Source organism: Filicampus tigris, chromosome 8 (assembly GCF_054856515.1).
Source record: "Filicampus tigris isolate MCC_2025a chromosome 8, RoL_Ftig_1.0, whole genome shotgun sequence".
NCBI lineage: Eukaryota > Metazoa > Chordata > Actinopteri > Syngnathiformes > Syngnathidae > Filicampus > Filicampus tigris.
The window spans coordinates 5,781,943-5,809,393 of NC_141224.1; the positions used below are offsets into that span (position 1 = coordinate 5,781,943).

The window sequence follows — 27,451 nt, forward strand, 5'->3', positions numbered from 1 at the left end:
GTATTAATCCACTCGTTTTTAGCCATCTCCAGGGGCGGCCATTTTGTCTTCTGAAAATGACATCACAACTGCTCACGACGACCAATCACGGCTGACCTGTTTTCTGAATCTGAGCCGTGATTGGTCGTCGTGAGCAGTTGTGATGTCATTTTCAGTCGACAGAAAAGAAAATGGCCGCCCCCAGAGATGGCTAAAAACGAATGGATTAATACTTATTCCACAAACGCAAAATTAATCAGAATGGCGTGTTTCAACTAGTGGGCCTGCTGGGAACATATTCTTGAAAAAAAAAATTTTGGGGTTGCCTTCCGCTTTAAGTGGGCTACAAATCCAGTTGTAGACTTGTGACTACTTTTTTTTTTTTTTTTTTTTACATTATTTGTCTCACTGTGGTTGTGTGTGCGATGGTGTCTTGTCTCCTTTGTGTGTGCAGTGTGGAGTTCTCTTTTCACCATCGCCATTACTGCATGAAAGAGCTGTCACTCCGAATTAGCTCGCTGTGGCTTTCCCCACTTCTCCCCACCCCCCAGTCTGTGTGTGTGTGTGTGCGTGTGCGTGTCCGTGCGCGCGTGTGTGCATGTTGGGCAGCAAAGCCATTTTAAAGCTATTGAAGGTCATTGTCTGCTGGGTTTTGTGCAACCTAACTGTTTGTGTGCGTGCGTGTCCTGCAGCAGCTCAGCAAGTGGCTGCATTATCTTTTTTTTTTTTTTTTTTTAAAGCTCACAGGCGTGACATAATTCGGCCTCCACCATCAACAGCACTGAAGTCATTAGACTGAATGCTCGTGATAGCCATGACAGATAAAGTCAGCCTGTATTGATATGTCACTATTGACTTGGGATTTGATTTACACGCACGCACACAAACACACACACAGACAGACAGCTGCTCATGTATGTCAGCAACTGGACAATGATGTATTCTAATGTGCCATTATAGTATTGTTATTTGTAGTTTCACAGGTACAGGAAGTATTAATATTAGCAGTAGTCCTGTCGATTGCATAGTTAGGGATCAAATTAATGTCATCACACAGTGTTGTATATTACGGAAGGACTTGGAAAAAAAAAATTTTGGCTTTTGTTTTTTGGACTACTTATTTTAGTTTCTTTTTTTAAGGATTTTTTTCTGATTTTAGAAACATTTTCTGTTTTTTGGAAGAATTATTTTCTTTTTTTATAGATTTTTTTTTTCACTTTTTTATAAAAAAAAAAAAATTGGGGGGGTTGAAATGACAGGAAAAAATGATTCTGAAAAACAAAAACAAATATTTCACACATGGACAAAAAAAAAAAAAATCAAACTGAAATTATTTATGAAAGGATTCCGAAAAACGGAGATTGAATGCAATATTACTTTTGCTGTATCCATTGCTATGCAAAAATATAATATAACAACACACAACTCATCCGGAGCAGTTCAGAATCAATATCGATATGATAACATGACGAAAACATGAAAAATATTTCATACTGACACATGATGCTGATTATTGCTTCAGACGTGTTTTGCTAGTTGAGCACTGTATAATGCTATGGTATGCTACCTGCAATGCTAGCCTGTTTGCTAACAAATGGATGAAAAATACAAATAACGTAGCGAAGGCAGCAATACGATTCCTTAGTTGTTGTTTTTTTCTTAACAATCCTGCTTTTGGGGCGTTCTAAACTCGACCTGAGTGACATTTAAATAATCATATAAACTTAAACACCAGTTCTAACGTTGACTAATAACTTAAGCGCAGCACGTTCTTTTATTTTAGCAACTTAAAAGCTTCTCCTGTGGCCTAAATTAGCACAAATTCGCAGTGCAGTGATTTTCTAGCGTGTTTGAGTACCACTTGTGATATACATGTACTCTCTAGTGGTGGACAAAATAATCAATGGAAAAATACAAACGAAACTAGCAACACAAACTATTAGAATGAGGCTCATAGCTAGTACACGCAGTTTAAACTTTTTTTAATCCAGTACATAGTACTTTTTTTTTTTTTTTTTTACTTTCCATGTACACTGAGGAAAAAGTACTTTACTTTCGGTTGCACGTGATTAAAATGTGGTCAGCTGACGTAATTTTCTACTCTTTTCCTCAAAAATATTCAAATGATTTATGATAGTTTAACACATTTTCATGCGCAACTGATGTCCAAATTAAGTTCTTTATTTTTAAGGAAGTGGGGGGGCGGTGGATTACATCAATTTACCAGATTTTAATCATAAATACTTTTATATTGACTGTGTGTACAGTTCAGCGTTACGTGTTGTTGAACACTTAAGGCTATACGACTGCATTTTTTCGGTGGTCATTCTGGTGGTACTCATGGAGAGTATTTTATTGAGGCAATATTTGGTTGTGGAAAAAGTTTGAGAACCACACTTGTACATGAGTTGGGCAACCATTCGGATTGAAGTACAAAACATTTGGAGTCCGTTTTTATGACATGCGGCAGGAAGAGTCCGTGCTCAGTCAGTGACGTGTGCACGCACACACACACACGCGCACGCACACTTTTTCCCCGCCCCTCACCACTGCCTGCTTGCTATAAAATAATATTTGAACCGAATTCCTTATTATCTGACCTTCACCCTCTCGTTTTATTACACAGTTGCGTCGGATCGGTGTCGTTCCACCCAGCGTGCGCGCCCCCCTTCTCACCCCCTCCCCGAGCACTCCTCCTTGCCTCCACCACCATCCTCATCATCCTCATCATCATCCTCATCATCATCTCCTCCCCATCCTCTTGTGGAGTGCGACGCGCCGAGAGCAGCTCTGACATCCCGCAGCAATCTGCAGGTAAGCCTTCCCATCCCTCCCGCGTGCCTTTCAACGCGGCCGACTGCAACGTGTGCTTTGTGTGTTGATTTGCAGTTTGCGTCCGCGCGTGCGTGTGATTTTGCCTTTCGAAGCGCGCAGCCGATTGCACTGCAGCTCGTCCACTTGCACTCGCACGTTTGACGCGCTCCAACTTAGCCCGCCGTGGACACAGTGGGGAAAAACATGCCCGATTACGTCATTTCTGGACTATTTACTCTAGCGCGGGGACTATAATTAGCAGCGTCAATTATGCAAATAATGTCCTTATAATAGCTCATTGGGAGCCCCCAATACCCCCCCCCCCCCACCCACCCCTCACTTCTATCGTCTACCTCCTTCTCTCCTTCATGTTCACAAATGCCTTTATAATTTCTCATCTGTGCCGCAATCGACAATTTGCAGACGTCTCAATGTGATTTGTGTGCTGCCAGGGGTCCATTTTGCACCCCGCCTCCGACCCCCCCCCCCCCCCCCCCACGAGTAGCCAGTGCAGGCAGGGTGATGATGCATGCGTGTGTATGTGGCTGATCTGTTAATGAATGCACCGCAGTCTGCATCACTATACACGAGCTTGGCACGCTTGCAGCCTCTTCTGTGTGCTGCTGTATGTGCACATAGACCAGCACGACCCCCTCTTCCCCCCCCCCAACCCCCCACCTTCCCAACCCCTCCCAACAGGGCGTCATGTTGACGATGACCCACATGATGTTCATCGGAGGCATGTTTGTTTGTCCACCCCAAAAATAAAAAATACGCCCCTGCCTTTTTGCACCGCTTCATCATGTAGTTTTCATGAAAGCACATGTGGGGAGGAAGGCGTGAGGGGATGTGTGCACTGCAGCATTCAGGGGACCCCCCCCCCCCCCCCCCCCCAAAAGAAAAAAAAAAAGAGGAAGCTGCAGCACTCGGGCACAACTTTAATATTTTGATCAGACCGGAAATTTTCGGCTCTTTTCCGGTGTCAATTGTATAAAGTGTTCGATGTCAATTTATTGGCTTCATTATTTATATTTTATTTATATATGATTTATGTCTATATTTATGAATACATGCATCACAGCCTTTTATTGTTTTTGTTCTATTTATTGTATTGTTTGTAAAGTGCTTTGTTACGGATCTAGCTGTTATGAAATGCACTATATAAATACAATTGTACTGTATATAATTATATAAGTATATATATATATATATATTCTCTACTATGTGCTAGCACGACAAATTGAACCATGATGGCGTCCATCCACACCTGCTGTGACTCAACTTGTGTGACCCCACCTCTTGGATGCAGGATGCACCAACTTCACCGTATTTTTCCACAAATAGCGGCCGGGGACGCTTATTTACGCAAGTGTAGAGAGAGGTTATTTGTTGAAAAGCGGCGCAATGTTGCAAAATATGTCAAGTGAGCTGGAAACAAAATCAAAATGATTATTATGGACTGCGATGCAGAGGGGGGAAAAAAAAAAAATCTGACTAGGCGAAGCTATGAAGTCGTGCGGCTCTCCCGGAACGTAAACATGGACGCACACAAAATGGTCGCGTCGGCAGAGTCAGCACTAGAAAAGGGGCGGAGTGAGCAGCGGCTCATTTGTGTTAGAGATGTGCAGATGCAAATTTTATCAGACTGAGTAGTACTTCCATTTGAGTACTTGCCAAGTGATCATACTTGCTACTGTGATTACATCATGCAAGTGTGAGGAAAATGTGTTGTATTTGAATCTAATGTTGTTAAAAAAAAAAACATAAGTTGCAATTCACAAACTTTCTTGAACATGGCAGAAGTTTCAGTAAAATGTAACTTCATGTTTTTTTTCTGCCTGTAGCACAAGGCATGTCAGTTACAGTATGCGGTGTCTCAATCCGAACACCAGGGGGCACTATGTTAAAGGAGCACATAGATAAAAGCGGAGCCGAGCGGAGTTCCTCATTCATTGTGCGCTGCGCAATTTGCTGTTGCCGAAAAGTCATCGTCCGTGTTCTTCAAGTATCGCCATTTGACTGACATGGATCCAGATGCGGAACCTGCGTGTATGTCAGGCTGGTGACGTGACATCGGTGTGTCGTATGGCGTGGCTGCGTCCCTAGTTGTAATTGTTGGTTCTTGAGGAATTTTGACTGAAGTGTGTCAAAACCTTAATTGTGTAATACGTCTCTTTGAAAACTCATTTGTCACAAACGCTAAGTCTTTCAAATTCAAATTCGTAGGAGAGGCCGCTGTTTTGGTTAGCAACTCAGTTAGCAATTCAGAACCGAGCCACCACATCCTATTCTGCAGGTGCGCCATAATAGTGGAAGGGTTGGGGGGGAAGCCAACAAAGGCGTTCAAATATTCAAATGAACGGGCTCAACTGTAACTATTTAATGTCTTCGTGGGTAGCGTCCGCATATTTGGGTGAGTAGGTGCTACATTTCCCGATTACGATTCAGTCACTACCGATGGGTCCAGTCCAACCCCCCCGATTGATTCATTGATCAAGTGGTGTGCCTCAATACTTTTGTCCATTTGGCATACGCGTGCGTGCGACCTTCAAAGACTCCGACTGAGGATTCTGGATTGCAACCAAGTCGATGAATACACTATTAGGTGACTCATTCCAGTCAATGGTAGCCCACTCACATTGAGTCCGTTTGTCGGAAAATCATTACACTCAAACACTTGATGACTCGTCAAGAAAAAGATTGAAAGAAAAGTTAGGAAATTGTTTTATGTTTTTTTTTTTTATCTTTACTCCTCTGGCGGCTCTCTTTGTCTCGTACTTTCTGTGAGGGGAAGCAGTTCTGCAGTGATCATCACGTCTGCCAAGTACAGTGGATATAAAAAGTCAACACACCCTCGTTCAAATGCCAGGTTTTTCGTGATGGAAAAAACTAATGAGACCAAGATAAATCATTTCAAAACATTTTCCACCGTTAATATCCGTCGACTCAATTGAAGAAACTAAATATTTTTTGAGAGGGGGAAGTCAAGATAAAGTGAGATCATGTGGTTGCACACGTTCATAAAAATGAAATGTGGCTGTGTTTGGAATGAACCAATCACATTATGTTCAATGGGAGTCAGCACACACCTGCCAGCATTTAAAGTGCCTCCCATTAAGCCCAAATAAAGTTCGGGTGTTAAAGTAGGCCTTTCCTTGCATTTCACAGCGCGTGTGATTGTAGGCAACGTGACACCATTTAACTCACCAAATGTAGTGAAGAAAAACGTTTTGTGGATGACGTTAGGCGGACCGGTCTATAGATGGGTACTATTTTTTTACCCCGGAAAAAAAAAGGTGAATAATGGACAGCGGAAGGGTAACCACGCTACAGACGGATGACGAATAACGGATGCTCAATTTTTTAGTAAAAAGCCCAGCTTTGCGTGGTTGAAATAACATGACGTACTGACCGACAGACGATTACAGTTTGGTTCGGCTTGAAAACAATGTAAAATGACCACCTCTGCCGAAAACAAGAACAGTAGAGCTTAGTCTCACACCCAAAATCGCCGATTCCAAATCACGGGTATGCTCAGAGCATGCGCTGCTTCACTCCAACCGTTGGGAAACTCAAGCCGTTTTGTTATTCGGACTGCCCCCAAAAACGAGTGTCAGAGCCCAGTGCATCAGGCAGTACAGATGGAAAAAGTTCAAGCATGAGCTGCTTATTGCTTTATGACATTGGCTGCGTTCGGAAATTAATGGGCGCTTAGCACGCTCTGCCTCCCTGAGCACACGCACTCTCAGAGTGGTGTTAGGTTGTCGGAAATAATTTCTGCTTCTAAAGGAAATATTTCTAGTTTAAAATGGCTTACCTTAAGCCGCATCGCATTGTCGCCAAAGGTTAAATTCTGATCGGTTATTGTGCCTTTTAGTGCTGTAAAATCCTTGTTGTGGCCTAAGGAAGCCACATTGGTTGCCATGACTATTGCTTCTTCTGCTTCCATTTCTTCTTCTACGTTTGTTTGACGGTTGGCAAGTACTTTGGGTGCATTACCGCCATCTTCTGGCCACCTACGACAATGCGCCAAAAAATCTTTGCCAACCAACAAAAGAAAGTCAACAGGATGAAGGACCGGGGATTTTGGGGTGCCAGTCTGAGCTCAAATTTTTAATATATCGTCGCTTTTATGTGAAAAACACTTATCTCCTAACCTGCCAAACGATGGGGGGAAAAAGCGTGACTTTCAAAAAAAAACACGGTGCATAGAAAGCTTGTCTTCTTTTTAGTTCAAGTTGCACATCCATGTCTAATATGAAATGCTACCGCCCCTATAGCAGCCAGAATACAATTAAAATCAATCAATATTTCACACTAAGTTTTTTTTTTTACTTCTAATAACTTTATTAATTACTATAGAAATACTGTACTAACGGATACAACATCTCTCACTGCTAAAGGCACCAAAGAAAATCCTCTCTCTACTTCCCTGAAAACATGCATGTCTATGAAAGCCTAACAGGGATCTCATCTTCGAGAGTACTTTTTAGCATGAGTGTGCTTCCACATGCATATTTATGCATATGCGCATGAGTGTCCGGTCATCCAAAAGCACTATTTCGGGAGCCTCTTAGACCAAGGTGTGAGTGTCACCGCCTCCTCGGGCGCTTGTGCACCGACAAGCGGGGACGAGGTCACATGCAGGCGGAGGTGGACACTGAAGTGCCTTTTAAAGATGACCTATTTTGCCGTTCTATTGTCATCACATTTGACAGTGCTGCTGCTTTGAGGCTTTGTGTGTGCGTGTGTGCACGCGCGCGTGTGTGTGTGTGTGTGTGTGTGTGTGTGTGTGTGTTTGCTCACGCTGGTGTTGATCTACCTGACGGTGTGTTCGCGTGGGCCCGCCTGTGGATATTTGTGCGTCTGTGGAGCTTTGTGTCACGATTTGGAGGAGAAAACGTTTTATCAGACAACACACGCGTCCATTTAGCCTGCCATTGCCTTCACCAGTCAGACCCCAATTTCCATACTCGCATCCGTCGCGGGACTTGAACCTGTAATCCTCCCATCCCCTCGAGTGAGCTTCTGCAGCCTCGCTCGCGCCTCTTTAGGAACATTATCTTCGGCTATGAAAAATTCACATAACACTATTTATAAAAAGCAGCTAGCCCAGAAGTACACTTTGTGCCTTTTTGCCGTGTATTTTTGGGGTCACGGGAGCACACGTGCACTCACCGGATACAATATTAGGGAAAGCTGCGTAATCTAAGGAGATCCAATGCTTTGGTGAGGACAACTAGAAATGCTATGAAATGTGTGTGAAATATTCACCACTGTACATATTTGGTCCTTTAAAGCATGCAACAATAAATAACAGGCAGGACAATTGACAGTTTTAGCAACACTTTGTCCTTCAGTATTGGCTCATGTGCTTTTGTTTGGCTTGTTTTTGGATTTCTTCCATGTTATGTCTCGTTTTGTGGCAAACGTCTTTTTTGTTTGTTAACCTGGTTCCGTATGTCTTGTTCTTGAGTCTTGTTTGCCTTTTTTTGTTTTTCAAAATAAATTGCTGCACTTGGTCGTAACTCCTCCCCCGCAAATCCACATCTTGACAGTTTAACTTTACAGCAGAGAGAAAAATCTGCAAAAATTGGTCAATTTTGGCCTTTTTTTCTTTTCTGAATGTCTTAATTTTTTTTAAATTTTTGCCGATTTTAAGAATGAATCCTTCTGGCCTGACTAGAAACAGTTGACAATAATGATGCGGTGCACTTCCACACTTATGCAAACTACAACCACAATAATAAGCCTCATTTTTAATTGAACAAAATTCAAATTTTTTTTTATACAGCTCTTGTATGGTGTCTCATGTTGTGCACTAAGGTGTACCTAATGTTGTGGCCGGTGACTGACTCCAGCTCGTTTGTATGAACATTGCAAATGTGTGCAGTCTTTGTCTTGTGTATCTCAGAGAGTATTGCCATGCTCACACAAGACTAACATATTACAGATGTCATCATTAATTCAACACGCAGCTCAGTTTGTTGATGTATGCAATGAATAGCTAATGGTGCAGATGCTACAATAGTCAAATGGCCTATGGGATAGATTGTTGCTCTGTGGCCTTCCTTTCGTTACACTTAGATTGGATAAGCGCACCATTCTGGCGATGAGTGGGACAGGTGGGTCTGATTACAGCTGAAGGTTCTCCTGAGCTGTGCAGTTCTTGATTATGGTCCCTGTTGGCCTTTCAAGCGTTTTTTTTATTTTCAGAACTGAAGCTAATTGGACTCTTTCTGGCCCAAGGTTTTCTCTATTATTCTCCTAGAAGTTGTAGACAAACGGGGGATCATCCAAAGTTGAATGGCCCCTAAAGTTCTGCAAGTGTGGAGGGGAGGCGGCTTACTTTTTCTTTGGCTTTTTGGTGACACACGTATAGAGGGATACCGGTAATGGCAAACAGGAACAGTGTAATTAATGACCATAGATCCAGAAATGAAGGCCCACTATTTGAAACACGGCATTCTGATTAATAGTGCGTTTAAGCTATATGAGTTAAGCAGCAAAATCCACCCGTTTTTAGCCATCTCACGGGGCGGCCATTTTGTCATATTTGTCGACTGAAGATGACATCACAGTTGCTTAGGGCTTGGGTAATGACCAATCACAGCTCGCCTGTTTTCTAAAGCTGGGGCGTGATTGGTCGTTTCCTGAGCCCTGGGTAGTTGTGATGTCATTTTCAGTTGACAGAAGTGACAAAATGGCCGCCCCCGGAGATGGCTAAAAACAGGTGGATTAACGCTTGTCCCACAAACGCAATATTTATCAGAATGCCTTGTTTCAACTAGTGGGCTTGCATAAAACATATTCTTGAAAAAAATATGTTTGGGTTGACTTCCGCTTTAAGTACAATAAAATAAATGAAACGCATACATTTGAGAAGTGGTGCGCCGGTACCATTTTATTTTGACCAAGTACAAGTATGGGGCTCAGAAACTTGGGGTTCTTTTCAGAAAGGCAGCTTCCCACATTATGCATGGCAGCAACAGAGCAGTTCATCCATTTTGCAGAGGACATTCACCATTCCCCATTCACTACTTGTGTCGACATTAAGAAGCAAGTACCGAATCAACCCAAATGGGTTACTCATTGTACTTTTGCCGAAAAACACGTCATAGCCCAAAAAATAATCATCTATTTTGATCAAAGTGATCAAATGGTAAATTCAGTGGAGTGCAATTATACAATGCTTTACCTACACCATACCAAAACGTAGCTATCATGTACACTGGCCGCAGTCGTTACAACCTATGGAAACGGTTTCTTTTTTAGTTCCAAATGTCTTATTTCAACTATCAGGATCCCTCGCCGTATCCTGACCAACGGTCGAACATAGGGTGTTTTTTTATTTTTGCGTTTGGTCCCATTTTAAACCCATCCTCGTTGTGTCGTACCAGCTAGCTTATGCTAAGCTAACCCGGGAGGTTTCCTCACTCTGGCCCAGCGTCCAAGTTTTCAAACTCCTTCCGTTTGTCGTTAAGACGGCGTCAGAGGCCAACGGCAAAGTAACGACAAAGGCGTCGATACACTGCTTAGATGGTCTTCATTGATTGATTGCTGAACAGTTGAATGCTCATTAGCTGGCTAAACTTTCCCATACAGGCGCAAACACTTCTGGGTGTCGCTCTCGAAGACAGCTGGCTGTGCGCGTCCACATACGTACATACACAAGTTGGCATGCGAACATTCCTGTGACACTTAGTACACGTGACAATACAGTATGCTGTGATTCATTTTTTGTCAAATCCCCAAATTCTTATTCCGCGTTTTCTAAACAGCCAATTCACATCTTGTGTTGAGTCGCCACCGTGCTGCTCTGATAGATTGTTATGTTTTATGTTTTGTTTTTTTCCACCATTAGACCTGTCCCAAAACACCCCAACCTTGTAAATTCCACTATCGGTACAAGAATTGCTCACATCCTTCTTAGGCTCAACCCAAAATATCAATTTAAGCACCGTCATGTTTTCCAAATGATTTTTGTCAATCCTGCCCTTTCGTCCTTTCACGCTCTCCTGCTTTTACTCGTCGCTCCGCTCTCTGTTAATTATTGGAAGGAAATGGGAAATGCTGATAATTAAATGGCAATTATGATCTTCCGCACAGGGGACTTTTGCCGGGGGGAACAATGCGTAAGGTCGTAGCAAAGGTCACGCGCATGTACGTGCCTTTTTGGGAGGCCTTGGAGATAGCGTAAACCTTCTTGATGTGTATTCTCCTAAGGGAGCGACTTTATGCTGATAGGCTTGGAATGTCATAGTATTTGCGTACGCACAAGTCGTTTGCTTACACACAATGTATAACTGAGCCACACTGCAGCAGTGTCGCTTGACAGTTTACATAACAAGGAGGCAGGAGAGAGCGATACGAGCATGAGGAGGACGTCTGATTGAGGAGATTCAACAGTTTCCAAACGCAGCGAGGAAGAAACACGCCGTCTTTCGTCGCATCTCCGAGGCTGAGGAGAGGAGGAGGAGGAGGGGCGTGGGGGGCGGGGGGGTTCTCACAATGCAAACGGGATGTAACCTATTTTGCTCACGATGCCATATTGCGTCATCAAATATTAACGAGGATTCATGTCTGCTCATTGTGTGCGTCGCCGTGTCCAATGCTTGCGTTTTCTTTGGGAGGTTTCACAGAGCAAAAAAACAAACAAACAAACAAACAAAAACAAAAAAAACACTGCAGGATGCTTCTCATCTGTGCCAATCGCGTGTTTTCGACAGTGCACACGCGCCGCTCGGTAGCATCTGTGTCGCAGTCGTCACACACACACACACACACACACACACACGCGCACGCACACGCATTTGATAGAGCATCAACTCGCATTCACTATTATGAAAAAAAAAGTCATCCCTCCATCCTCATTTTTTTGCTTCTTCACCATCTTCGCTCTCTTTCTGTCTCTCTCACTCTCTCGTATATACACCCCCCCCCCCCCCACCAACCCCCCGGTTCCCTCGCTCTATGCTGATCTAGACTTTGGAATTCAATGTTGCCATGGTAACATTGTCGGGTTGTTCTCCCCCCTCCCCCTTGCTCCTCTATTCAGACGATGAGATGCAGCACAAGTCGCGCTCGAGTCATTCCGCCTTTTAGCCTCCAATGTCGTCCCTGTGTCAGTCCATGTGATCCAATAGAGACGCCCCCGCTTGGGGAACAATCAAGTTCACACAATGGCCGCTTCTGATTTTGTCGCTCGATATGTCGCCACTTAAGGGCCACTTGATGTAGTCGTCTAAAACGAGAGCGCTGTAAAGTAATAACACAAAAATTGCCCTGACACTATCAAAGTGGTAATACAATATTTAACACGATGTATCGTTGCAATTATATTGGAAGTGGACTGCATTATATTGAGAGGTGTTAATATCATATAATATTTTGGTGACCTGATTTAGATACATGATGGTGCAAAATACTGCATATCGTCCGCTGTCCTGTGAACAAGACTTATGTCCATTTTTTTTTCAATTTTCTTATTTTTACATGAATGGTGTTTTCACGTTACAGACATTGCATTAACTTTTTCATTTTAATTTAGTTTTTAAAAAATTCCCAAAATTGGACATACGTGTTTTTCACAGGACAGCGATGATTTTTCTACATTGCTGCAGTCGCTGTAATAAATATGTTACTTTTGTACTTTTTTATTTATTTTTTTTATTATTATTTTTTTTTTTAATACAGCTCCCCTGTTGGGGCTCAGATGTAGCCGCAGGTGTACCTAATGCTGTGACCGTCTTTTATTGTTACTAAAAATACCATGACAACAAAATACGCTGTTTATTTATTTACTTATTGATGATTAGGTCGTCACATGAACAGCCAGTCATGGCTGACAGATCCGCCCTGGTGAGTTGGTGTCACTCCAGTGCTTCAGTTTCACTCAGTAGAAATTGAAATCAAATTTGTTTACACAAGAAGGTAATTTTTTCCAGGTTTTGGGCAAAACGGCGGAGTTTTTTAAAACTTTGCAATCGATGTAATAATGTTTGTTGGCCTCTCCCACACTACACTCCCAATTCCATCACTTCAAACTTAATTTGTTTTGTGCTTTTCCAAATGCTGCCCAGTGACCAAAAGCCTCTTTTAAGGCGGAGGTCAACCCAAACATATTTTTTTCAAGAATATGTTCCCAGCAGCCCCACTAGCTGAAACACGACATTCTGATTAATTTTGCGTTTTGCAGCAAAATGCACTCGTTTTTAGCCATCTGTGAAGGCGGCCATTTTGTCTTCTGTCGACTGAAAATGACATCACAACTGCTCGCAACGACCAATCACGGCTCAGATTCTGAAAACAGGTCGGCCGTGATTGGCCGTTGTGAGCAGTTGTGATGTCATTTTTCAGTCGACAGAAGACAAAATGGCCACCCCCACAGATGGCTAAAAACGGGTGGATTAACACTTATTCCACAAACGCAATATTTATCAGAATGTCCTGTTTCAACTAGTGGGCCTGCCGGGAACATATTCTTGAAAAAAAAAAAGTTTTTTGGGTTGACTTCCGCTTTAAATACGGGATATGAGCTGTTGGGATGCTTTGTGTGCAATTCCCTGATAAAGTTGTCTTCATTTTGTTTGTCTGATGCATACTAGTGAGATTGTAAAGTAGGGGTAGAAAAGGTGTAAACATGTAGTTTGCTTGGAAGATTTCAACTATTCGCTCCCGTCTCATATCCACGGCTGATTTTTGCAGGCCTTTTTCGGCCTGTTACCAACAGCGCAATCTGTTAGAGTGATTTAACACGCAATTTAACACCCGCTTTTTGGAATCGGAATAAATCAAGCCCTTAGTGAGTAACTGAGTGAGCTACAATAGCAAAATGATTCATGGCAGAAGGTCAATTCATTTATTTCTGATTAATTATTCCGGTAAAAACATCAAACAGGCAGCAAACGCTAACAGTTTATAGATGAATTTGACATGACGATCAATTGAGAGCGATGAGGAAACGATGTTGCGTTTTCATTGCAAATGAGGCCCTGTCTGATTTCATCTGCATATTAAAACGGCTCATTCTTCCTTTCTGTGTGCCGCAGCTGAGCAGCGATGACGGACGCTTTGGTGCCGGCTTCCTGCTAGCGGAGGAGCGAGCGAAGGAGAGCGGGACGAGCGTCCAAGACTCAGCCTCCGCTGGCACCGGCGACTCCGGCGAAAAAGACAGCGGCAACGAGCGAGTGAACGTGAAAGAGAGAGAGAGAGAGAGAGAGAGAGAGAGAGGGGGGAGTGCGCCGTGGGGAGAGAGAAAGAGAGCGGGGAGCGGCTGAGAACAGTCGATGGATGCTGTCCGGATTGAAGGGGCAGCACGTTCTTCACCGACGAGGAAAGGAAAGATTTCAAAATTGATTCGAAGGATAGAAACTCGCCGTCAGGTAAGTCGAGTTCTTCGCCCCCCTGGATTGAGTCGCAGTAGCGTGGAAACTTTTGTGGACGTTTCTGGAATGCGTGTCACACATTTGGGTCGCACCTCAGGGCCATTTTTTTGCCACTGGCCAAAATATTAGGTACACCTGCTATCTCCTGACGTCCAATTCAAGAGTTGTATCAAAAGTCTGCCTTTATAAAGAAAATGTTCTGTTTTGATTGACGTTATCAGTATTTAGTTAAAGACCTCATAAAGGGAGTTCAGAGATTTGCTTGTACGAACGATGTAGTACTCAAGTGTCCCTTTGGGGCGTCACTTTAGAGTGCCTCATTGTCTGCCGTGAGTGCGCACTTGTCATGCGGAGAAAGGCGGAAGAGCATGGGGGGGGGGCGGGATTTATTTGTTTATTTTTTTTGAAAGTCCAACTTGACAGTCAGCATGTGGAAAAGGGTTGGCATTGCTGTCTTAGAGTGCCTCGTTGTTGACCATGAGTGCACACATGTCACACTCACAAAGATGGAAGAGCAGGGATGGGGAGCAGGGAAAACAAAATAAATGCCTTATTTGACAGCCAGCATGTGGATCTAGGCTGCTCTAGAGCGCCTCATTGTTTGCTATGAGTGTGCGGGTGTCAACTTGCGATCAGGTAAGTCTAATAAAGACCAAGAAAGATGGAAGAGCGAGGATGGGGTAAAAAGTCAACGTCTGTCTTGACAGCAAGCGTATGGCCTGGAGCTTTGGCCTGGCGTGGCCGCATTAGAGCGCCTTGTTGTTGGCCATGAGTGCGCGCGCAGCCGCAGCTTTCAAGGGTGCCGAGAACGATAATTAGCTCTGAAACTGTATTCAGAAAGATATCTCCGAATTCACTTTTCAGGTCTTTAAATAAAGCACGTTCAGGATTCTTCTAGCGCCAATCGATGGTATTTAACTTAAAAGCGCGTCCTCTCTGCCCGAAAGGGATTTCGCGATGGATCTTGCGCGCGCGCGTGTGTTTATGCATTCCTCTCCAGTCTTGCCTTCCAAGTTCCAAGTTCTGAGGGGAGCGGGGTGTCAGGGTTATGAATATGGAGTAGACGGACGGGCAGGGTGTGATCGGTCGTGTTTCGCATCACTTCTGGCTTGTTAAGCCGAGTCAGCAGAGTCATCCAACTCTCCTTCCAAGGACACGTCATCATTTCGTGCCACTTGTGCACCTCCCTCCCACTCCTTCCTCACCTCTCACCATCCTCCCCCGTTTCCTCCCCCCTTGCCCCTTCTCATCTCACCTGCAGGGCTGCTGTGTTTTTTTTTTTTTTTTTTTTCGTGAATGAAGTGCAGCTCACTGAGGTCGTTCAAGCACTCATGTGAGATGATTCCAGCGTTCCTTTTCGTTCTCTCAAAGGGCTTCCCAACGCCAAATTCCCGCCAACCACGGCGGACACGTTTTCCGGAAACGTGGCGCGCTGTAGGATTTGGGCCATTTTTTTTTTTTAAGCTTTCTGTTACTTGTCGCGTTCGGCAGCTTCGGAGCACGTTTGTCGTCCGCGGAGGTCCTGCCCGGCCCGGCTCCAGAGTCGGCGTCAGCGCGCCCCCGCGCGTGTGTGAATGTTTGCTAATATTAGCCTTCGTTCAACAACTAAATCACTCATCATATTTGTAAAAAAAAAAAAAAAAAAAAAAAAAAGCTGCAAAAGAGCACGTTATTGACATACACACTGCACGCTTTATCAATTTAACTCTCTCTTGCTCTCTCCCTCTTTCTTCTCTCTTTCTGGCGCTCTCTCTATTGGTCCCACTTTCTGATGCTCTCTCTCTACTTTCTCTCTCTCGTTGGCTCTCTTTCTCTGTCATTTTCTCTCTCCCTCACTCTCTTTCATTCTCTCACGCTCTCTCTTTTCGTCCCTATTTCTCTCCCTTCCGACTCCCTCTCGTTCTCTCTCCCTTCCCCTCTTGCTCTCTCCCTCTATCTCTATCTTCCTCTCTTTTTCTCTCACTGTCTCTTTGGTTCTTTAGTTCTCTTGCTCCCTCTTTCACAGTTTCTCACTCTCTTTCTCTCTTTTTTTTTCTCTTCATCCCTCTCTTTACTGACTTTTCCGCTCTCTCAGGGTCTCTAATTTTGTCCCTATTTCTCTCCCTCTCTTTCGCTCTCTCACCAACTTTATGGCTCTCTCCCTCTTTTCTCCATCTCTCTCTTTTTCTCTCACTCTACTCTCTCTTTCTCTGTCTCCCTCTTACTTTCTCTCTCTGTCACTCTCTCTCATTCTTTCTCTTCTTTCTCCCCTCTTTTCCTCACTCTCTTTTCCCTCTCTCTTCTCTCTCTTTCTTAGTCCCTCTCTCTCATTACTCTCTTTGGTTCTTTAGTCCTCTTGGTCCCTCTTTCACAGTTTCTCATTCTCTTCCTCTCTCTTTTTCTCTTCATCCCTCTCTTTACTCTCTCTTCCACTCTCTCTCATTCTTTCTCTTCTTTCTCCCCTCTCTTGCTCTCTTTTTGCCTCTCTCTCTTCTCTCTCTCGTTACTCTCTTTGGTTCTTTAGTTCTCTTGCTCCCTCTTTCACAGTGTATCATTCTCTTCCTCTCTCTTTTTCCCTTTATCCCTCTCTTTACTCTCTCTTCCACTCTCTCATTCTTTCTCTTCTTTCTCCCCTCTCTTGCTCTCTTTTTCCCTCTCTCTCTTCTCTCTCTCGTTACTCTCTTTGGTTCTTTAGTTCTTTTGCTCCCTCTTTCACAGTGTATCATTCTCTTTCCCTCTCTCTTTCTCTTCATCCCTCTCTTTACTCTCTCTTCCACTCTCTCAAAGTCTTTCATTTTGTCCCTATTTCTCTCCCTCTCTTTCGCTCTCTCACTATCTTTATAGCTCTCTCCCTTATTCTCCCTTTCCCTCACTGCGCTCTCTCTTTCTCTGTCTCCCTCTTACTCTCTCTCACTCTCTCCCACACCTCCCTCTCATAACTTTCCCCCTGTCCCCCCCCCCCTTCGCCATCGTCAGAAAAAATAATCACATGGCTTTACAAAAGTTGAAGGTGGCAAGTGTGGGATGTCAGGAATAAATCGATCACCTCGAAATGTTGATGCACCCTCCCCCCCCCACCCCCCACCCCCTGATGTGCCCGTTTTACTCCAGCCAACTAGGTTTGCCACATTGTGACTCTCGTGGCAAATGCTTCAAACGCAGCTTGACTTTTCTTTTCCAAGGCATGGTGTGTGAGAAGGGGATCCAGATCCTCCTCACCACCGTGGGGGCATTCGCTGCCTTCGGCCTGATGACGGTGGCCATAGGGACGGACTACTGGCTGTACTCCCGCGCCCTCATTTGCAACAGCACGGCCAACGTCACGCAGGACGACCCTCACAACAAGGACAAGAAAGACCCGGGGGCGCTCACCCACTCTGGACTGTGGAGGATATGCTGCCTGGAAGGTACCGTCAAAATGCTACAGACTTGACTCGAGTGGTGGCAACAAGTCCTTTGGTTGTCTGCGTGAAACCGAAATGGAAATAAGGACATTTTCAAGGGTTTTGAGGGACTGAATCCAAACGTTTGCGAGGTAGTGTACATTTTAGATGACGGCTTCTGATTGAGTAAACATCTTGACATTATTTATCTCATTTTACTCAAGGCGGATTTGTTTTTTTTTTGATGATAGTTTGTTTGCAACAACCCAGCGCAATTTTGTGATAACACTAATTATTATCATTATCAGCCAAGCACGTATCAACCTCCTGGAACGTGCCATTGTGACAAGAAAGCGTTTCAAACAATTGAGGGATAATTACGTGACACAGAAGCCCGACGCTGTCTTCCAAATAATCCATTAATCATTGTGCCAGCACTGGCTGCCATCGTTTAACTCAAGTGCCCAAATAAAAGCGCGCGTTCCGCCCCCAGTCCAGACTCCTTTCGGCGCCAGGACGAGGATGCAGGAAAGAGCCGTTTGGCAGTGCGCGTTGTGAGCTGCTGATTCATTCGATCCTCCACCGGCAACACTTCCAGCTTCGCAAATGTTAAGGATAACTAATTAACGCGCAGATGTTTTTTTCATGGCGCTTATCCAATCAGTCAGAGAAAAAAAAAGTCGCTTTTGGACAAAATGTTCAACTCGAACTTATTGATTTGTTCCACAGTCATTTCATTTCATTTTTATTTGTTTTGAGCAAAATTACTTATAAACATAAATGACCTGAATGAAAGAAAAAAAAAAACAAGACTTGAGCAATACTTAAAGCAGAAAACATGCAGGCCCGATATTCAAATCAAATCGTTAACACACGAAAAGGGGCGGGAAGGAGAAAAACTTCAGTAAAACTTAGTCGAGTTTGATTACAATGAGAACACCTGACGATTACGACATTGTCCTTTCGTTTCGAGATGGCAACCGTTGTTGTTTCGATGGTGACTTAAAACGCTCGTCATCCATTTTCACACAGGTCCATTCTCAGCTTTTACAGACTGGACTTTTCTTTTTGGTTGATTGGTCAATAGAGAATCATTACCTCCATGTGAGAACTGCAAGAACATGAAGCGTGCTATTTCAAACAAAAAAACGTCTCCCGTTCCTTGTTGATGGCTATTGTTGCCATGCAGCACCCTACCGTGTCCGACTTCCCATCCTTGTAGAATTTGCTGCTAGGTTCCACCGCGTTTGCCGCTCCGATGTCGCGCTTTACGTCGCTAACGCTATCTACTCACAATCCAGATGAGTGCTTTTCTTTGGCGAAATGAACTGAAGCAATCGTGGCTTCAGTCAACCGACCCCTCCCCCACCCGGCTTCAAGTGAAGCAGCCAATTAGCGATACGATCTCGTCCTCGCAGCAATACTGCATTGCGCACGATCTCCTTCGGCTCCTTCGCGCGAAGGCCTTCATCCACTCCCCCAAACGTCACAGTTGCGTTTCCTCTCCCCTTTTGCTGCTCTTTCTCCTCCCGCGTTGGGTGGCGGCAAAGCTGACAGTGTCTTGGCGTGGCTTCCGGGTCAGGGACGTGAAAATGAAAGATGAAAATGCCCACAAGTGGGCTGACGTTCCTTTTGCGTCCTCTGCATCTCGATTGAAGGCGGCAACTGGTTGTTATTTTGCAAATTGTTCTGGTGTGAATTCGATTGGCATGCAACAAAGAAGCTAATAGTATGGCCGCCTCCTCGTCTAATTCGAGTACTTTGGTTTAAAAAAAATAAAAAAATGCTTGAGTACTCGCTTATTTACATGTACACTGTCAGGAAGAAGAAGAAGTCAGGCTAACCGCAGCAACAATTGTTCATGCTATACGTGACAGTAACACGCCGCCAACTTCAAAATAACCCTTACTGTACAAAGTAATATATGGACATCAATGGTTAGGTATGCTTTTATTTTTAAGTTGTTCCCGGCGGCGTTTCGCGGCATTACAGCTGACTTGACTCCCGAAATAATGTTCAATCGCTAATTAAGGGCGCTAAAAAAAATGACTTAATTCTGCCGACAGTATTGAACGAGCAGGTTGCCCGTAGCCGCGCTAGCTGGCATCAGGGGCGGAGCCAGAACACGGCTAATGGGTGGGCCTGGAAAAAGCAGGGTGGGCCTGAATATTTCTCTCATTTGGCACAATCCTCCGATCCCAACACATCGTATATTCAAATAAAATGATCAACTGAAGTTCAGATCTTCCTTAGACAGCCACAGTTATGCCATTATTATTATTATGCCATTCTTAATATTCAATAAAGTAAAAAAAAGAATTCAAAAATAATCTAATAATTTACTAAAAATTAAAAAGCATATATTTTTTTCATGAATGTCATTGGGTAGGCAGTCTGTCAATATGGGTGCCCACCCAGGCCCACCCATGGCTCCACCCCTGGCCGGCACACTCAAAGTAGTCACTTTCCATCGTAAAAATGCAAATCTCCGTGCTTCCTCCATTGTTGTGTTTCCTGTGGTCGAAACATGACATTGGCAAGTGACAAGTGTTGTCAAATGTCACTCACTGTTGAATTCAACGGGCCGTTATCGGCACTAACACTTGATAGTGAATTTTAAGTGGCTGTTAACTTTCTGTGAGCTGATTGTCGTCATTGTTAACTGTTATATATTAACGGTTTGTGACTTTGCAAAGTAACTGTAATCAGATTACTAAATGTAGAAAAGGGTTATCTAAAACCTTAGATTAGTTGTTACTCTAAAAAGTGAAAAGATCAGCGCGTTACTTTCTAATGCATTACCAGCATCACTGTTTTTTAGAGGAAATCAACCCAAACATGTTTTTTTTCAAGAATATGTTCTATGCAGGCCCACTAGTTGAAACACGGCGTTCCAATTAATACTGCGTTTGTGAAATATGAGTTAAGCACCAAAATCCACCCCTTTTTTTTAGCTATCTCAGGGGGCGGCCGTTTTGTCACTTCTGTCGACGGAAAATGACATCACTGCTCAGGACTCAGGTAACGACCAATCACGGCTCAGCTTCAGAAAACAGGTGAGCCATGATTGGTTGTTACCTCAGCCACAAGCAACTGTGATGTCATTTTCAGTCGACAGAAGTGACAAAATGGCCGCCCCGGGGTGAATTAATTATTATTCTTTTTTTTTTAATATTAATATATTAATTATTTCATGAACGCAATATTTATCAGAATGCCTTGTTTCAACTAGTGGGCTCGCACAGAACATATTGTTGAAAAAAATACGTTTGGGTCGACTTCCGCTTTGAGGCTGGTCGAAAAATTGCACCAAGCATTCTGCGCGCCGCCTAAAATGACGGTGACGGCGTGCCGGTTCTGCCCAGCGGGCCTCGACTTTGACACCTGTGCTGTAAACACTCAACATGTGACGCCACTGATGTGCGCCTCCGTCTGCTTCTTCACAGAGCAACATTGGCGAGCGGCAAAGGGAGGCCGCCACACGTCCCACCTCTGTCCATCTGTCCCTCCGTCTGTGTGTCTTCATTCCACCACTCCATCTTATCTCACAATCCATCAGCGACCGTGTCACCATCGTGCGTGTGTGCTTGTATGTATTTACTAACACAGCGCGCGCGCGCGCGCGTGTGCTACTAACGTCCCGGCGGTTGTTTGATCTGTATGCCGAGGAGACGCTGGCGCCGATGTCAGAGCTTTCGGCTCTCGGGAGGACGCCCGCCCTTCTCCGTTTGTCGCAGTCGGCGTTTATGACTTCTTGTTCTCTCGCTTGTGTGTGCTCATCACTTTTGCCTCTCTCTCTCTCTCTCTCTCTCTCTCTCTCTTTCGCGTCTCAGGAGTAAAGCGAGGAGTTTGTTCGCAGATCAACCACTTCCCGGAGGATGCGGACTTTGACCACGACGGGGCCGAGTACGTCCTACGTAAGTCAAATTGCTGCTTTTGAGTCTGGGATTTTGCTGTTGCCGCAGTGAAGGAGTCAACACGTGACAATGTGGACTAAAAGTCACGGGAGACGGCGCGGCCTAGTTGACGCTAAATTCCCCGCAGGGATGCGTTTGTTTGTGCGCTGTGATACGTCGCACGTGTGCGCACAAGCTTGTTTACAATGTTGTTGGCATTTTGCTGGCATTTTCTCTCCTGTGGCCTACTTGTCTTAGATGTGTTTGTGTGTGTGTGTGTTTTGGGTGTGCGCACGCATGCGCTACTTTGGTACATTAGCATACAACGAAACGGAATTGTCGTGCGAGTTCAGAAGGAATTATTTTGTTGTTAGAAGTGTTTCATGATGAGAAAACTGATTGGATGATGTCACAGTGGGTGTTCGTTGGCTCAATGTGAGGAAGCCATTGGAAGTGTAGTGGTTGACGTAGCTGAACTTTGTGGATGGATGTTGTCCCAGCTAAGAATATTTCATATTTCGCCATTAAAATGAATGGAAAGCCATTTCAGAAGTCCCATTAAAAAAAAGTGTTGTAATCTGTGTCTTGATGAGGAAAAATAGCACTCCATAATGTTATACTTTCAAAAACATAGAGTGATGACCTAATAAATACAATTTAAAAGACATCTTTTGGCACTTTGCATTAATTGAATGTTCGTTGTCCTTCTGGTGTGCCCAGAGTATAAAGATTATATAACCATGAGTACTTTTAAATTGTCTGACTATGTGTGTTGCCGCACCGTTTGTGCTCATTGCACTGAGCTGTTTAGCAGCATTAAACTGAAAGGCTAAGATTAAAGATCACTTTAAAAGCACTTTTTCTTTGGCTTTGCAGGCGTGGTCAGGGCATCCAACATCTTCCCCATCCTCAGTGCCATCCTGCTGCTATTGGGAGGTGTGTGCATTGCTGCTAGCCGTTTCTATAGGAGCAAAAGGAACATCATCCTGGGAGCGGGGATTCTCTTTGTGGCTGCAGGTAACATTATGACTGTATATGATATGCACGTGCATATATATATATATATATATATATATATATATATATATATATATATATGTATATGTGTGTGTGTGTGTGTGTGTGTATTAGGGTTGTAACAAAAACGTATCAAACCAAATCGTTCCACTTTAAAATATATTGAGACGTTTCAAATTGTCTTTTATTGGAGAGATATGTCTTTTAAATAGGAAGTCAACCCAAACATATTTTTTTAAGAATATGTTCTATGCAAGCTCACTGGTTGAAAGAAGGCATTCTGATAAATATTGCGTTTGTGGAATAAGAGTTAATCCACTTGTTTTTAGCCATCTGTGGGGGCGGCCATTTTGTCCCTTCTGTCGACTGAAAATGACATCGCAACTGCTCAGGCCTCAGATAACGACCAATCACCTGATCCGTGATTCGTCGTTATCTGAGCCTTGAGCAGTTGCGATGTCATTTTCAGTCGACAGAAATTACAAAATGGCCGCCCCCTGATATGGCTAAAAAAAAAGGGGTGGCTTTTGCTGCTTAACTCCTATTCCACAAACGCAATATTCATCAGAATGCCGCGTTTCAACTAGTGGGCCTACTGGGAACATATTCTTGAAAGAATATGTTTGGGTTGATTTCCACTTCAAGGAAATGCTACACTTACAGTCCTGACAAGTTTGTTCATATGTAAGCAAAATGAAAACTCATTGCATCATACCCCCTCGAACTGAGCCTCGCAATATCAAACCGAGTGGTAATCCTACTGAATCAAACCGTATCAAATCGTTCCACTTTAAAACGGAACCGTCCTTGAATCATATCGCACCCCATTTATCAAGACACATATCAAATAGTATTTTTGACAGGCGTATTAGGGCTACTGTACTAGGCACTCGTATTGGGGACCACCGGTGTAATGAGTAAATATGTACGATGGTATTGCTGTGCTTTTCAGGTCTGAGCAACATCATCGGCGTGATCGTGTACATCTCGGCGGCACTGGGCGACATCTCCCCCAAGAAGGACGAGGACAAGAAGTGGCAGTACTCGTACGGTTGGTCCTTCTACTTCGGCGGTCTGTCCTTCATCATGGCCGAGATGGTGGGCGTGCTGGCGGTCAACATCTACATCGAGAAAAACAAGGAGCTGCGCTGCCGCTCGCGCACCGACATCTTCAAGAGCACCACGCACGCCATGCTGCGCCTCCCCAGCTACCGCTTCCGCCGCCGGTCCCGGTCCTCGTCACGCTCCACCGACCCCTCCCGCTCCCGAGACCCTTCGCCGGTGGGCGGCGGCGTGGGGAAGAACTTCGGCCTGCCCCCGTCGGCGCTGCTTTCCCAGGGCCCCATCTCCGTGTCCACCCTGCCCAACCCGCACTCGCGCTCCCACACGGCGCTGGCCGGAGGCGACATCTCGCTCTACACGTTGTCCCGCGACCCCAAACTGGGGGGTCTGCCGCCCATGTACGGCACGGTGGACCGCGCCACGCTCTACCAGCTCCACAACTGCTTCCCCAAGGACGGCGGCGGCGGCGGCGGCGGCGGCGGCGGGGGCGGCATGATGAGCGGCACGCTGCCCTCGCTCAAGTCCCACAACCCTTCCAACTCCTCCAACTCCAACGTGCCAATGCCCAACTCGGTGGGCTCCGGACCGCCCCCCTTCACCTCGTCCACGGTGGACAGGGAGCGAGGGATGGGCACTCTGGACAGGCTGAAGGGAGACAGGGAGAGCAACTCCAACACCCTCAATAGAAAGACCACACCTGTGTAAAGGCGGGGGGTGGCAGGAAGTAGCGATCATCCAGCACAGCTGAAATGTTAATCTCTCCCTCCGCAACAAAAACAAGAGTACAGTCGTAACAGAGCGATAATAACAACAACAATGAACTCTCACAACAAAACTATTTTGATATTTCCACACGCTAGAAATGATTTATTTTGTTAACGATCAACATGCAAACTAACCTCGGGCTACGACAAAAAAAAAAAAAATTGTGCAATATTACCGCTAATTTAGCAGACCTGCGTTAGCTTCGATTGTTGTTGTGATTATTTTTTGTGTTCGTACTAGGGATGGGCAGAACAATCCATTTGCGTCAATTCGGGATTGGCTCGTGTCTTACTAGCATCGTTTTTTTCCCCCGCTACTAGTACTACTTTTGGCCTAACAGCATCAATTCAAGAGGAATATCTAAGAGATTGAGGATATGCTCAAATTAACATGGAATTATGCAGTACTAGTATGCGACAACACACAACTAGTAGGACATTTCTGTGATGTGTGCTACTAGTGCTATAATAAAAATAGAATACAATTCTACTAGTTTACATCTCGCGCTCAATTTTAGTAGCGCATGTGCAGCAGGGTCCAAATTTTTCGTACGAGCGAAAGGGTCGTTGCACATGTCTGCCATTTTAGGAGACCAGGCTCCGCTCAGATGCACCTGGCAGAGTGACACATGAACAAAAATCGGGGGTAGGGTAGGGAGGGGGGGGTGGGGGTCTACGTTTTCCAAGTGCCTACTTCACGGCACAGAAGTGCTTGAGACTCTAGTGCACGACTAGCCTGCCGCATTTAAAAGGAATGAGAGAAACTGCTTTGATTGGCTATGATTGAAGTCAGCTGTGACTACTCCCACAGTGGCGCAGACATGCCTCTCTCACTTGCATCAGACTGCTCCTCATGCTTCACTAGTAGTGAGGTGAAGTGAAATGTCAACAACTGCACAGTTTTACCTCACTAGTAATGTCGAGTGCCCAGCTCTGGCAATTACACTCAACTAGAGTGTGATTGCATGAAAATGGTAGAACTTGTCTGTAACCCATTTGACGTTTCTAGTAGGACAACGACATGTTACTAGTTAAGTAAAACTGTGCAGCAGTTGACAACTATGTGCTGACAAAATCATGTAGCGTTCACATACACTTCCCGAAAGCGGCGCAGACTAGAGAAACGCTACAAATGACGAAAATAGAATATTTGGGAATAGACAAATAAAGAAATGTTTACAAAAATGCCCCCCCAAAAAGCCAAAGAAAAAGCAAAACAAACCCAAGTCAGATCATTTGGTTTGCTGTAGTGGATGAAGGAAATGTTTTGGAATGGCCATCCCTAGTGGGCCCAAGCTCGCTGCGTTGTCTGGAGTCAACGTTTCCATGTTGCAGACTTTTACTGTGATTTTTTTTAGTATTATTATTATTTTTTTTTTTTTTAATTATTACTATCATTATTTTCCTTCCACGTCGAGGGGGGGCAAGCAGCGCGTTCTCGTGTCCAGCATGAGTGTGCACAAAATCTTTTGCTGAGAGAATGCTTTCTTTTGACTCACCAGCCGCTAGTACGACGTAGTTTTTTTGTTGTTGTTGTTGTTGTTTGTTTGTTTTCCAGTTGTGAATACTGTAAATTGTCTTCCAATAATAGCGATAAAAGGACGAAGATGTGCAACAATAACGACTCGGTCTTGGCCTCTGTTCGTCTTCTTTCCATTCTAATCCGTGTTGACAGTACTTCTTGTAGCGCTAGTCGTGTTGAAGATGTTTGTTCTTTGGGCATTAACGACAACCTCACGTTCAGACGAGAGAAAATAGAAAATATGTACAGAACCAGGCTCAAGTGAATGCCTGAGTCAACAAAAAAAAAAAAAAAAAAAGGGGGAAAAAAAAAAAGGAATAATCTCTTTTCTATGGGTCCCAAAGTGACACACTTCATTTTCAATGGCAAAAAAAACAAGCATCATGTAAATGTGGGTTTTGGAGGATGATTTGAAAAAAAAAATGTACATTGTAATTAATGCATACATATATTTGTAAATTCCATCAACAGAAATCTGCTTTTGTTACTTGGACTCCTACTTGGTGGTTTACCTCATTAGCCCCGCCGACCCACACCCACCCCGGCCCCCAACCCCCGGTGACCATTTAACCCGCCCCCTTTCCTAAGCATTGCTGGGAACCTCCCCAAAGATTCTTTTCACTGTGTTTCCTCGCTCCTCTTCGCTTGTACGAAGGTGATGAGAATGTAAGCGGCCTGACACACTCTTCTTTTTTTCTTCTCTTCTCGAGGATTTGACTCCTGCGACATGATTCAACCGCCAAACTAAAAAACAAAAACAAACAAGCAAAAAAAAAAAAAAAAACACACACAAAGGAGACGCTTCCAGATTTTTTGAAATTCTTTGGCGACATTCTCGGAAAACGTGCACACAGAGAGCATTTGTGTGGGCAATATGAATCATATGTAGTAGATATATAGAGACAACTGACTATGGTTTATCTAAATGTGTGATAAACTCAAACACTGTATTGCACGAAGTTTATAAAAACAAAAAAATTGAAGGATCAATGCTGACTTTTGTCTTTTTTTGCCACACAATCATAAAATCTTGTACTTTAATTACAAAATAATCTGGATTGTATGTCTTTGTCACTTTATATTTTCCTTTTCTTTTTGCCTGCATTTAATTCTGAAGCCAAGATAGTTGCCTTATTTAATGAAGGACTTCTTTTAAAGCCAAATTTTTACATACTGTTGCTTTAAGACTGTTTCTTTATTGACAAAATAGACCTCTAAAAATTATCTGTTGCCAATTTTCATGTTTTTTTTTTTCCCCCCCAAAAGGGAGTGTTGATGGATTCAAAATTGGACCACCCTGCAGCTGGCCAGGATACGGTGAGGGATCTTGATGGTTAAAGTAAGTTATTTTAAACTAAAATCGAAAAAAAAAATCCTTAGGTTGTCATGCTGTTCCAACACAGCTGGTGTACACTATAGCTGCGTTTTCAAAGAGGCCTCTGACGCCGTCAGAGCACGAAGGGAGTTTGCAAACTTGGATGTTGGACTGGAGAGACGATCGAACCTTCCCTGGTTAGCTTAGCGCTAGCTAGCTGGCACGACTTAACATGGATGGATTTAAAACTTTACCAAAAGCAAAAAAAAAAGCACCCTGGGTTGTGCTGTTTTTCAATGTACGGTGAGCGATCCTGGAGGTTAAGGTAAGTTA

The 27,451-nt window shown here is 44.1% G+C and overlaps 1 protein-coding gene across 1 annotated transcript; it reads left to right on the top strand.

The window, feature by feature from the left end:
* Positions 1 to 2,552: 2,552 nt before the first annotated feature.
* cacng8b (calcium channel, voltage-dependent, gamma subunit 8b) lies at positions 2,553 to 26,793 on the top strand. Its single transcript, XM_086037273.1, has 6 exons — positions 2,553 to 2,793; positions 13,845 to 14,177; positions 17,342 to 17,566; positions 21,376 to 21,459; positions 22,315 to 22,455; positions 23,408 to 26,793. The coding sequence occupies exons 3-6, from the start codon at positions 17,344 to 17,346 to the stop codon at positions 24,220 to 24,222; spliced, it is 1,263 nt and encodes a 420-aa protein (XP_085893399.1). The 5' UTR covers positions 2,553 to 2,793; positions 13,845 to 14,177; positions 17,342 to 17,343; the 3' UTR covers positions 24,223 to 26,793.
* The last annotated feature ends 658 nt before the right edge of the window (positions 26,794 to 27,451 follow it).

Coding starts and splice junctions, on each gene's coding strand:
- cacng8b (XM_086037273.1), top strand. CDS start 17,344: ATGGTGTGTGAGAAGGGGATCCAGATCCTCCTCACCACCGTGGGGGCA. Junction 17,567..21,375: donor GAGGATATGCTGCCTGGAAG/GTACCGTCAAAA, acceptor TTCGCGTCTCAG/GAGTAAAGCGAGGAGTTTGT. Junction 21,460..22,314: donor CGGGGCCGAGTACGTCCTAC/GTAAGTCAAATT, acceptor TTGGCTTTGCAG/GCGTGGTCAGGGCATCCAAC.